Raw genomic sequence first — 12,726 nt, 5'->3', positions numbered from 1 at the left:
CCCGGTGTCTTCTCCGGCGACATTCTCGACTCCGGCCACAGTCCCGACGTCTGCGATATCTCCTATGTCACTTCTGACGACAACTCCCATGGCTTCTCTAGCAAAACTATCAGATTTGAAACAGCCTCCGACGACATCTCCGACATTGTTACCAGATCCGCCACCATTCGGTCAAACAAAAGATGAATCCTTGAAGTCTAAAGTGGTATCTTCTTTCCTTGACAACTCTTTAAACAATACACCCGTTATTGTTGCGGAAAAACCAGGAAAAAAATCAGCAAAATTTTTGGTTCAGCCAAATATGTCTTCATCAGCAAAACAATCAAAAAAGAAAGGTTCATGTTTATCGTTGATTTCGTTCTTTCCATTGCTGCCGAAACCATTGGAACAAATAGAAGCATCATATATGTTCTGCAAAAAACAAACTAAGAAACTCAATATGTATGATGGAGAGACAGATTCCCCACCGGAGCCACCATCAACAATGATCTCTAATCAAACTCTAGTACTGTTGCCACCCTTGAAGCCACCATTAAAAACTCATGACATAATCCTCAATCCATTCCTTGAGTTGTTGCGAAAACCCCCCGATTTCAGTTTCGGAGCCACACCTACGCTACTTACGAAATGGGCATATCTACACTCTTCGACAACCACACCCTTATTGTCCGGACAGCTTCCGCCATTGAAACCGACAACCTCACCCGTATTGGAACCTTTGATAAAGTATGTAATGATATGGGTTGAAAAGGAATGGATTTGGATCTATTGGAATGGGGGGTCACTTGAGACGGGTAATATTGAAGAAGATTGGGAAAATAGTCGGGAGAAGGTTTTTGATGAAGCTGTTACAGATACAATTGTGGATGCTAGAAAGAAAATTCACTCTATGAAATTAGATGTGGATAGTCATGCTAATAACAATTCAGTCTCTCACAAAAATACTAATTTGCCAGATTCACACTGGCCATTGGATGACACGTTAGTGGGGCTAGATGACTTTGGAGCGTTGGATTTTCAACAACTCTTTTTCAAATCATCATTGAGAGACACGTGTCCTCCCATTTTACTTTCAAATTTTGAGTTCACTCTCCAAAATCTGAAAAACACGTCCTCACTAGTCATTCCATCATCTTCTTTTTCTGAAAAATCACATTATTCCCTATCTTTTAATGGACCCCATATTTTCATTGAAAAGGACAAGACTCTGTCATCCAACACATGGCCTACTCCACACACAAAAATTAAGTTTCAAGGTCGTACAACCTTTGGGTCACGTCACCATCACTTTTCCACTTTTCTTCCAACAATTTTCCATGCAATCCTCACACCCATCAATTTAATATCAGCAACTCCACCAAAGTTCATTCCAATTTTTCCTCTCTCATCACAAACCAAACAGAATTCCTTCACAATCAAAATCGGACTCCTCTTAGTACCATCCAACATATGAAATTAATGACTTTATACCATATATTTTGAAGAGAAAAAAAACATATATTTAGTGTTATTTTAGAACTTTGAGGACAAGGTTCAAGTGAACCCGGCGGCAATGATAGAGAGGTATAATAATATTTATATTAAGTATAGTTATTGTTAGAAGGGTAATAATAGAACTTATATTATTAGTATGGTTATTGGGCTTTTACTAGTGTGGGCTTTTAGGTTATTATTATCCATTAAGAGTGTTATATAATGTAGTCTCATAGAGACATTTGAAATCAATGAAAAGAAATCAAAGTTTATTTTATCTGTTATTTTTCTAGCTTAGTTTTATTTGTCTTATAGTTTTAGAGCTTTTACTAGCTTTGTTAGGGTTCTTGAATTTGCATCCTAACATCATGACTAAGATGTGGTTGGTGATGATGAGGTCACACCAGATGGAGATTTAATTCATTTTTGCTTTACTTGCAGGTGTTGAACCAATCAACTATAGCAAGGCTTTAAAGATTCAACAATGGATGTTAGCTATGGTCGAAGAGTTACAGGAAATCGAGAGAAACAACACATGGGAGTTAGTCAAATTGCCAGCACATAAAAAAACTATCGACGTAAAGTGGGTGTTCAAACTGAACACAATGTTGATGGGTCGATAGCAAGACATAAAGCAAGATTAGTAGCTCGAGGATTTCTTCAAATAGTAGGGTTCAACTACTCTTAAATATTTGCTCCAATAGCAAGTTTGGAGACTGTTCGGCTAGTGGTAGCATTGGCATGCAATCAAGGTTGGTCGACATTTCACTTAAAATTTAAGGATATTGAAAAATGGCGAATATAGAGCAGATTTTAAAAAAAAAATGAAACAAGGAAAAAGCGGGTGTATTGAAAAGAACTGCATTGATTTTTCTGGTATTTGGAACTGATAAGGTTGCCTCTGATTTATGAAAATCTCTCAATCAATAGAAATTAATATGCTTGTCATATTCTTTCATAGTATTAAGAAGGACGGTGTTGATTTAAGGTTGCCTCAACAAAGAAGAAGAGTTGGAGGTGCTGCCAATTTATGAAAATAATATGCTTATCTCTCAGTCAATTGAAACAATGAAAGTTCGATTCGATCACCTGGAAGATGATTTTGACAATATAAAAAGCCCTAGTAATGACTAGCTATGGCATTGCATATCATTGTTTCCAAGACAAAGGCAATCATAATTCACATATAAAACTCAAAAATCAACTGTGTTATGCAGGTAAAATTCACATCCTTCGTGAATGATAACAACACTCACAACAATAAATCAAGAAAAGTGTTAGAAATGAAGATCAAATCAATATGCTGACTAGTATTCCGTAAGGCTGAAGAATAGGAAACATGTGTGAAGGGCATGGAGATCAGCTCAGCAGTATTGAATCAACCTGAGTGGCTTTACAATAGCGAAATAACAACCTAAGAGCACAGAACACAAGAAAAAAAATTACCATATTAGTCTTAGAATATATGGCACATAAAAGTGATAGTGACTAGTGAGTAGAAAATGGAAAACAAGCACACCTGTAATAGTCCATCATCTGAATACTATTTTAGAAAATGATTTTTTCTGAGAAGAGCTTGATAGTGCTCGCCTACCAGAGCCAAAAGTTGAACTGGCAACTGTTGAGCAGCACTCTTCAGATTTGACAGTGAAAGCCCCCGACATTGTAAAGTCTGTCAAATGGAGAGGATTGGATTGATCCCACTCTAAGTGACGGGCAATGAGTTTGTCACAGTTCCAGATTCTGACTGATCTTAAATCACATGGCCACTTCTCAATTGGCTGAATTTGAGGGCATCTCCACAGTTGGAGTTCTATCAAGCCTGGCAAAAGCAGATCCATTTTCAGGGGCAGGGACTTGAGCTCCTCGCAGTAGTCAATATTCAACAACGTGAGCTTTGGGGCGAAGAACCCTTCTAGTGGAAAGGTTACCAACTTTGGACAGTTACTTATGAACAAGGAACGCAGGGATGCAAGAATTGGACGACGGATTCCCGAGACTGTAAATGCTTCCAGATTCTTACAACCAGAAACATCCAGGGACTTGAGTTTGGGAAATATATCTAAAGGCAATAGCTTGAGTGAATCAAAACTATTGTGTATGTAAAAGGATGTAAGTGTCTGATGAAACTGATAAACACGTGCTGGGAATTTTAAGTTCCCACAGTTGTCAATGTTAAGCACCCGCAAAGCCGAAGAAGTTGTTGGAAGTGAAGAAACGAGCTTCTTGCAATCTCTGATGACAAGTAATGTCAAAGATGGAAGGTTAATAGGTAAATCTTTTATCAATCTAGGACAACTATTTATATGAAGTTCTTTCAGTACTGCAAAAGCTTTGTTAGCCTCATTAGGATGCTGCCATTCCTCCCACGATGACATGTTCTCAATCCTAAGAGTTTCTAAGGAGCCAAAGCTCTGAGTTGCATCCCCATAAAACTCAGATCCCACACTCACTAATCCGTCGAATTGAGAAATCCGTAGCTCTTTCAAAGAACCAAGTTGTCCAAGTGGAGGTAATTTATAGCAGTATTTGCTACCCTTAAGATCCATGAACAACAAGTTGCAGAAAGAAGAGTCTCCCACCCAATTAGGAAATTCTGTCCCTAGATAGTTATATATAGAAAGCTCTTTAAGATTTGTATGGGGTTCTAACCTCTCTAGTATGTCTTTTTCTTGCCGTGAATTATCAGTATCACCATTCTCGTTCCACTCCAAAACTAACTTCTCAAGAAATTCCTTTTTACTCAACACGGCCTTTCCTGAATCCACAAAGCTAACGTGTTCGAAATTGTGAATGAACAATGATCCATGTAAATCAGATAATTCTCCTAGCTCACCAATTGAAGATCCATATTCTTTTCCTGCAAAAAAGTCGCTTAGATTTTGTAGGTTTGTCAATGCATTCATATGCAATGGCATCCATTTCAAACGCGTACGAGTAATATCTAAGTAACGCAGGCTAACCAGCTTATGGAAGTCTTTAGGAAGTTGTTGTAGGTTAGAACATCCAACTAGCTTCAGAGTTTCCAAATTGTACAAACCACCGATGCTTTCCCACAACATGTTCATTTTAGCCCCAGAAAGATCTAGATACCGAAGATGTATTAACTCGGTAACTGAATCAGGCAACCCTTTAAGATAGATGCCATCCAAAGATAACACCCTTAAACATTTTAGCTTGATCAACAAGTCATGTGGAACCTCATCAATAAAGCTCACAGATTTATCGACCAATCTTAATTCCATGAAGGTTCTTAGATGAATAGCTTTGCTAATAGTCTTCCAATGTGCGGCAGGGAATTTACGTGCAATCAAATGCAGCAAATATCGAGCACTTTCTTCCACCTGATCATAATTTCCTTCCACCCTGACCGAAAATTTTCCAGATACAAGTTGAGCTAAATCATTTACAAAATGGTGCATTACAAAACACGACTTATTGCGTTTCGATTGCTGAAAAAACGATCTAGACACTAGTTCACTAAAGATCTCATCTCCAGCTTCTTCAATTCTCTTGTGTCTCCTCAGTTGTTGCAGCAAACCTTCTGCCATCCACAGTAAGATCAACTTCTCCTTCTCATACTCATAATCTTTTGGAAAAACTGAACAATAAGCAAAACATCTCTTCGCATTTGATGGAAGATAATGATAACTTAACCTCAAAGCTGGAAGAATGTTACTCTCATCATCCTGCAAATCCCATATCTCACTGTTCAGTACTTTGTACCATTCCTTTGTATCATCTTTAGATCTCAAAAGTCCTGCAAGTGTCTTCACAGCCAAAGGCAATCCTTTGCACTTCTTAATTATCTTTTTACCGATATTTCTTAAATTCTGATGAGCATTTGAATTTGCATATCCGAACACATGTTTCGAAAACAGCATCCAACAATCATCATCACTCAGCTCTGAAAGATAATAAGGCTTAACCGTCTGCATAATTGATGCCACGTGAGCAATTCTCGTTGTTACTATAATCTTACTTCCCGGAGCCCCGTACACAAACGGATTCTTCAAAGTTTCCCATTTAATGTAGTTTTGATTCCAAACATCATCTAAGATAATCAAAAACTTTTTCTTCAACAACCTTTTCTTCAAATCTCGTTGGAGTAAATTCAACTCTTCAATACTGCAACTGCATAAAGTGATCTCTTCCACAAGGGTTTTCGTAATCTTGATAACATCAAACTTCTCAGACACGTAAACCCAAGCTTTGATATCAAATTCCCTCTGCACTCTTTCATCGTTGTATACAAACTTCGCTAAGGTGGTTTTTCCAATTCCCCCCATACCAACTATAGGAATCACACTTATATTACATTCACCTTCCGGATCATCAGAAAACAGCAACTTCATCAAAGCCTCTTTATCATCATCCCTACCATACACATCACTTGATCCCACTACCGATGAAGTTGGAACCTTTGGTGGAATTTTAACTTCTTTAACCATTTGCAGTTGAAGCATATCTTTTTGTTTTATGATAAAGTCTAATCTTTCAATGATGTCTCCTACTTTCTGTTCAAGTTCAGCAACATGCAAATTAAAAGGAGTAATAAAATCAGGGTTGTTGACTTTTACCTCACTTATCTTTGCATAAGTACAAATCTCATCCATTACATCATCAGCATCAAAGACAACACCTTTGAGTTCTTCCATCCATTCTTTCACATAAGCATTTGTTATTTGATTTTCTTCTGCATCACTGAGCACAACATCAATGGACAACAAAGAGATCTTCAACCTCTTGAGCAACGTGACACTGCTTTGATTTTTCTGGAAGAATGCAACTACTGCAGGATATGCTATCTTTCCAAGCAAAGCAGCAAAGCCAGCCTCTAAGAAAGCTCCACCTACAAGTTCCAATGCCATGGTGCAGGAGGTGATCAACAAGTGTAGAAGTTGAGAACAAATTGAGTTATAGAGAGACCAAAAGCAAAACCTACCAAGTCAACTGGAAGGTTCGTGGAAGATATATGGTGGAAAATTAGGACACGTTTTTTGTTTTCACACAAATGTTTTTTTTTTTTTTTTGTTAAGATACACAAATGTTCTTTTTGCAAGCCAAATTTATAATTGTTTAGAAAACAAAGATAAATATGCATTAAAATATTAAAGATTTTTCCTATAATAAACAAATTATTCCTACAATATTAACTTCATTAATTTTTTGTCAAATAATTTTTTTTCATTTATTTATTTTTATTATATATTTTAATTCATTTTAAAAAGTGATAAATTATCATATATGAATTTCATCTTTATCAATCAAATAAATTTTAAAACGTTTTATAGCTTCAAATAAAAATAATTGTAATTGTTCCGTCCCGGTAAAAGACTCGAGACCTACTGTTTCGTATTGGCCAAAAGTCTAATAGTACGAGGCCTATTATAACCTTCTTCGTCAGGTTCAAGCTATAAATACCTTCGTAAAATGTTTTAAGGTACACAGTCTCTAATATCCACTTTTACTACCAACTATCTTGAAATCTAAACTAATTTGGACATTGGAGTGCTAACCATGCAGGTACCCTCCTTAGGTTCATCGTATCGGAGATCGCAAACACTGGTTAACAGCATTTTAACAAGCTCGATACCTCTAGTTCAAGAAGCATTGTGATCACGACCATCGATCCACGGTGTTTCATCGATGTAGGGCACTGGAAGCTCCGCTCCAGCGTAGTTTCCACAATCAATATCGTTTCTGGTTCCGTAACGGAATAGTGGCATCGTCTGTGGAAATTGACTTCCGTTTTCTACGATTTCCATGATTTCACATTCAATCCTCAAATCTGTGAATACAAGATCACACTCACAAAGGTGTTTTTGATCCATGGCAAACTCCACAAGCAAACAAGCAACAAGGCACAAGCAGAAGAACTCAAAGAAAAGCAAGCATTGGTCACTCAAGACAGAGCAGGTCGACCCACTATACATATAGGTCGACTCAATACAAGTAAAACAAGAAGAACTCAGTAAAACAGCAGTCAGGTCGACCTACTCCCAACCCAGGTCGACCTAAAGTGGAGAAATTTACACATCCTTCTGATAGGTCGACCTACACAACAACTAGGTCAACCTAAACTGAAGAAAAGTCCCCAAAACGTATCTGAAGAGGATTCTGGTCGACCTACTTCCTTAACAGGTCGACCTAACTGGGAACAAATGTTATTCAAAGCAAATGCAGCTCTGTTAGGTCGACCTAAGCACTACAAGAGGTTGACCTATTTGATCAAAAATGCCAAAATTTCTGGTTTTCCCTGCTCCAACTGATTAGCTCTCATATATATTGTCCAAGGTTCATTATTGCAGTTTCTTAACACCAACAACTAAAAGATACACAAAGGCTTCTCATCTTCGATCATCGACACAACTCCAACACAACTACACACAATCATTTTTGCGTTGAGGGTTTGCGTTCAAGATCGATAACGTCCATGGAACGAAATTGAAGATTCCTAGTGGGTGAAGATTTGTGGGGTTTTTGGTGAATAAAATCTGAGGGTTTTGTCCTCCAAGATTGGTGAATTTTGGGGGTTTTTATCAAGAGGCTTCATCAAGGATCCAGCTGAGTGTGAAGATTGAAGAACAAGTGTTCAAGCAATTCAAGACACTGCAGAAAGGGATCAAAGTGAAGCTCTTGGAAGACCTAGATCTGGCTCAAGATTAAGGGGGAAGAAGATTCAAAGGATCGACAAATTTGGTTTATTGTTTATCGCTTTGTTATCTTCTTTGTATAAACTGCTTTCAACATTAATGGAAGATTTCTCAATTTCAGTTTGGAATTGGGGGCAGACGTAGTCGTAGCGAGAACGATCGACGAACTGCCTAAACAAATACCGTGTTCTTGTCGCTTTTATCTTTTCATTTACGTTCTGTTCATATTTGGTTATAATTGCAAATTGATCAACGATTCGAGTGTTAAAATTGTGAATTAAGAACTTGTATAAACATCACAATTCATCACACATTGAATCACCATCAATTTGATCATTATCACCAAGTGTTTGTGTTTTTGCTTCTTTCATTATTACTGCATTGCAAATCAAAGTTTATCAAATCAGAAGTTAATTGATTTTCTATAGTGAAACATATTGATTCGATAACATATCATTTCATCGTTAATCTCAATTATCTTGTGGTTTTGTCACATATACGACCCTTGCAATAACGGTCCGGAATAGACGCAAGTCGATTCAGAACCGCTTTCGCCTTAGTTCGAAATAATTCCGAAAAACTCTGTGAGATCTATTCACCCCCCCCCTCTAGATCCTTAGGCCAGCGTCTAACAAAATCTGAGCTCCAAAGAAATCTCCAACGGGGAAATCAAAGTTTTAAGGAGCCGAAAACTCAGATCTTCGTCGTTTGGATCCACTGAACTTTGTCCCAACACCGAACAAGCAGTTACGTCGACTCCGAGCCACCTCGGAAAAACACCAATGGAAGCCTTGAATCGAGATCCCATCCAGGAACGTCTCGGTCGACTGGAAGCATCAACCTTCAATGCTGGGAAAAGTCGGTCGACGGTCACCTATAAATACAGATTTAAATTCGCAAATTTGGCATCGAGCGAGTCCCATTTTGCCCTCAATCGACCAATGTTATGGGTCCAACCCCGCCGAAAGAACCTTCGCATGTGTCCCATCAAAAGTTGAGGCAAGGTCTAGCTTGGACCCGGGTAAAGTCAGAAGGAATCACCTCCAAGAGTAGTGGCCGGTCCAGAATGCCCATTGCAACCAATGCATGGTATCTCATCATCGTAAAGGCTGCACGCCAAGTATCTCATCATCGTAACAACCGTGGTTTTAAATTATGGTTGCGGCTGCAGATGCGGTTACGGCCACTGCAGTTACGGCTGTTGCGATGCGGATTGCGGTCGTTGTGGCGTGAATTTATTTTATGGTTCACAATGTCTTCCATTTCCTCTCTAAATCTTCATATATCTCTATAACAATTTGCCATCACTTCAAATCTTTCGAATCTTTTTAGAACATACCTTAAATTTATGATATAAATAAGAAGGAAGGTAGACCAAGTAATTTTTTCAAACAATGCACAACAATTGCATGCTGATGCGATCATTGCAGTGTTATGATGCGGCCATTGCGGTGTTATGATGCGGCCATTGCGGTGTTATGATGCGGCTTTTTGTGTGATTTGCAATCACACCGCAATTTTGGCCTGATGCACACACTACCGCAACCGTAATATTGTGTCTGCATCACGTGATGCGGTCCGCAATTTAAAACCATGGTAACAACCGAAGCCCGTTCCCAGACATGAGGTAACTCATGGGATCAAAGTGTTAGAACAAGATTTGTTCTGATCAATATTCTTAGTTTTGATGATAACAAGGATATGAATTTTGTATGAGATAATGTGGTACTCTAATACTATGCAATTTCCATTTCAGGAATTATACAAAGAGTATGCACAAAATCAGCGCAAGAGGCAACTGACTCAGAAGGTTCAGCATGCAACATCAGAACATGGTCTGGCAAGACATCAGAAGATGGTCAAGCAGAATCAGAACATGGGTCTATGGAAGCATCAGAAGAACTTGAGATCAGAAGCAGAAGCACTGAAGTTCTCATGGTATCACGCTCAGAAGCACTTCAAGGTCAGAAGACAAGAAGATGCTCTGCACCAAGCTGTTTGACTCTGATGACATTCAAACGTTGCTTACACAAACATCAGATCAGAAGCAAGTACTAGACTGGAAGGCTACGCTGACTGACAAAAGGAACGTTAGAAGCTATTAAAGGCAACGTCAGTAGACACAGCGGAAACAAGGCTCGAGGTAGTTCACAAAAGAGTGAAACATTAAATGCAATGCTGTACGGAATACGCAAAGCATTAAATGCTCCCAACGGTCATCTTCTCAAGTGCCTATATATATGAAGTTCTGATGAGAAGCTCAATATAACACTTGCGCATTAAACTGAAACGCTGTCAAATTCAAAAGCTCTCAAACTTCATCATCAAGCTCACTACATTGCTGTGTAATATTTTAGTGAGACTTAAGCTTAAACTTTAAGAGAAATATCACAGTTGTGATTATAGCTTTTCAGAAGCATTGTAATACTCTTAGAATTTGTTTACATTAAGTTGTAAGAACTAGAGTGATCAGGTAGATCAGAATACTCTAGAAAAGTCTTAGAGGTTGTCTAAGCAGTTTGTTCCTAGAGTGATCAGGTTGTGATCAGGATACTCTAGAAGACTTAGCAGTTGGCTAAGTGGAAAACCATTGTAATCAAGTGTGATTAGTGGATTAAATCCTCAGGTGAGGTAAATCACTCCAAGGGGGTGGACTGGAGTAGTTTAGTTAACAACGAACCAGGATAAAAATCATTGTGCAAATAGCTTTTATCTTACAAGTTTTAAAGCTACACTTATTCAAACCTCCCCCCCCCCTTTCTAAGTGTTTTTCTATCCTTCACAAAGATCGTCTGAGCATCTGGATGATGGAGTAAGTGGGGGATCACTTGGCTCTATTCCCAAAGAATAACTAGGTGAGTCGGCGGGGTACGAGTCAGGGAGGCGGGAAGTCAACGCCCCATGGAGCATGCCAGGGGATAACTACCTAGGTGATTATGCACGACACGAAGCCTGAGGAGCGTCAAAAACCTTCCGACCTTAACAAATGCCAATCAGAATTCCCTCGGCATGCGGCTAGACAAGAGCCCTTCCAAAGATGCTCCGAGCCCAAGAAAATCAGCCTATTGTTAGCTGATAATTTCGACAGTATATGGGTCGAAGATTAAACAAAATATTTATTTGTGCTTTGGGCTTTGATTGGATAAGATGGGACAAAAGCCCAAGTTATTAGGATCGAAGAGTTGTATTCGTTTATTTAAAATTTAAAGTTATTTGGATGTCACGCGTTGAAGGCTTGGTGCTCACAGGAAGAGAGAATTTGAATTCAAAATTGATCAAGCCCTTCATCGAAGACGCGTGTAAGCCTATTGTTCAAAAGGAACATGCAAATATCGAACGTGGCATGTTTCTGGAGAAAGACCGTTAGGGTCGAATTAGTATAAATAGGAATCTTAATGTTAGGATTCAGGGTGTTCACTTTGTACAAAATCACTCAATATACTCAATGTACCAGCATAGAGAAACAATTTTGCAGAGAATGTACGTATCAGAAACACCATTATTGGCTTTTCAGAATTACTTTATCAATGCAAATTTCTTTACATTACTTTTCGAAATCCTTTACTTTTCGAGGAAATCCTTTACTTTCCAGTCGAAATCTCTAGTTTAGGATCATTTATTTGTTATGCACTTTCCTTTAATTTTTTACAATTGATACCTTTACTCCAGCCCTTTAATTGAAACCATTTAACATTCTCCATAGTTGTAATATTTAAAGAACTTTCAACACCTTAGTTAAAACAAAACATTATTAGAACATGGATTCAATTGCAAGTGTATTATCCAAAACTTAGACAATGTCCTAGGATCAATCTAGTCGATCCTGTAAGTTACCAAATTATTCAATTTGAAAGACTAGCGGTTGTTTTACTAGAAATCACTGTAAACACTCATCTCGACCCGAATACCGGAACATGGAACATATATCAGAGGTTGAATCCATCCCAAGCAAGTGGCCTGGCCCTCTAGAGACAGTTGAACATCAGACCACCCGGATACCTCATCTGAGGGAAGTGCCTGATATACACTTGCGCCTAGAGCTGGAAAAACAGACTACCCGATCCACTTTGGATCGACCCGTGACGGGCTCCGGCCTTTAACGGACCGAGCCAAAAAGTTCGAAATTTAAACGGGCTACAACTTTATTTTCTATGTCCGGCCCTTTACGGGCTATGGTTATTCAAGTCGGCCAAATTATATTTAATATTTATTTTATTAAAAAATATCTTTAAAAAATTAATATAACATAAAATAAAAACTAATATATATGAGTATTGAGTAATAGAAAGATATAATTTAACTACATGCATAATCAGCTCATGCAATATCCACCATATTGCATAGAATTATACATGTCACCCCCCAATTATACAAGGCATCCCCAAACCTATGAAAAGACTAAATAGTCCAGCCAATTTTCATTACTACATTTTCAAAAATTTATGGGAAGAATTGGATTTTTCAAATTCTCTGACCATACCAGAAATTACGAAGGCATATTGGTTGGCGAAAACAAGTAAAATTTATGGTATATTTTGTGAAATTTCAGGTATATTGTACCGGAAATTCCAAAATTTCCGGTATTTGCTACCGAAAA

At 38.2% G+C, this 12,726-nt stretch overlaps 1 protein-coding gene across 1 annotated transcript; it reads right to left on the bottom strand.

Moving 5' to 3' along the window:
• Positions 1 to 2,105: 2,105 nt before the first annotated feature.
• On the bottom strand, positions 2,106 to 6,429 carry LOC131594928 (putative disease resistance RPP13-like protein 1). Its single transcript, XM_058867123.1, has 2 exons — positions 2,993 to 6,429; positions 2,106 to 2,887 (listed from the first exon to the last, which is right to left on the bottom strand). The coding sequence occupies exon 1, from the start codon at positions 6,342 to 6,344 to the stop codon at positions 3,006 to 3,008; it is 3,339 nt and encodes a 1,112-aa protein (XP_058723106.1). The 5' UTR covers positions 6,345 to 6,429; the 3' UTR covers positions 2,106 to 2,887; positions 2,993 to 3,005.
• Positions 6,430 to 12,726: the final 6,297 nt, after the last annotated feature.

Source organism: Vicia villosa, linkage group LG4 (genome assembly GCF_029867415.1).
Source record: "Vicia villosa cultivar HV-30 ecotype Madison, WI linkage group LG4, Vvil1.0, whole genome shotgun sequence".
Lineage (NCBI taxonomy): Eukaryota > Viridiplantae > Streptophyta > Magnoliopsida > Fabales > Fabaceae > Vicia > Vicia villosa.
The sequence above is the reverse complement of the archived record's forward strand: the minus strand, read 5'-3'. Positions and strand labels throughout refer to the sequence as shown.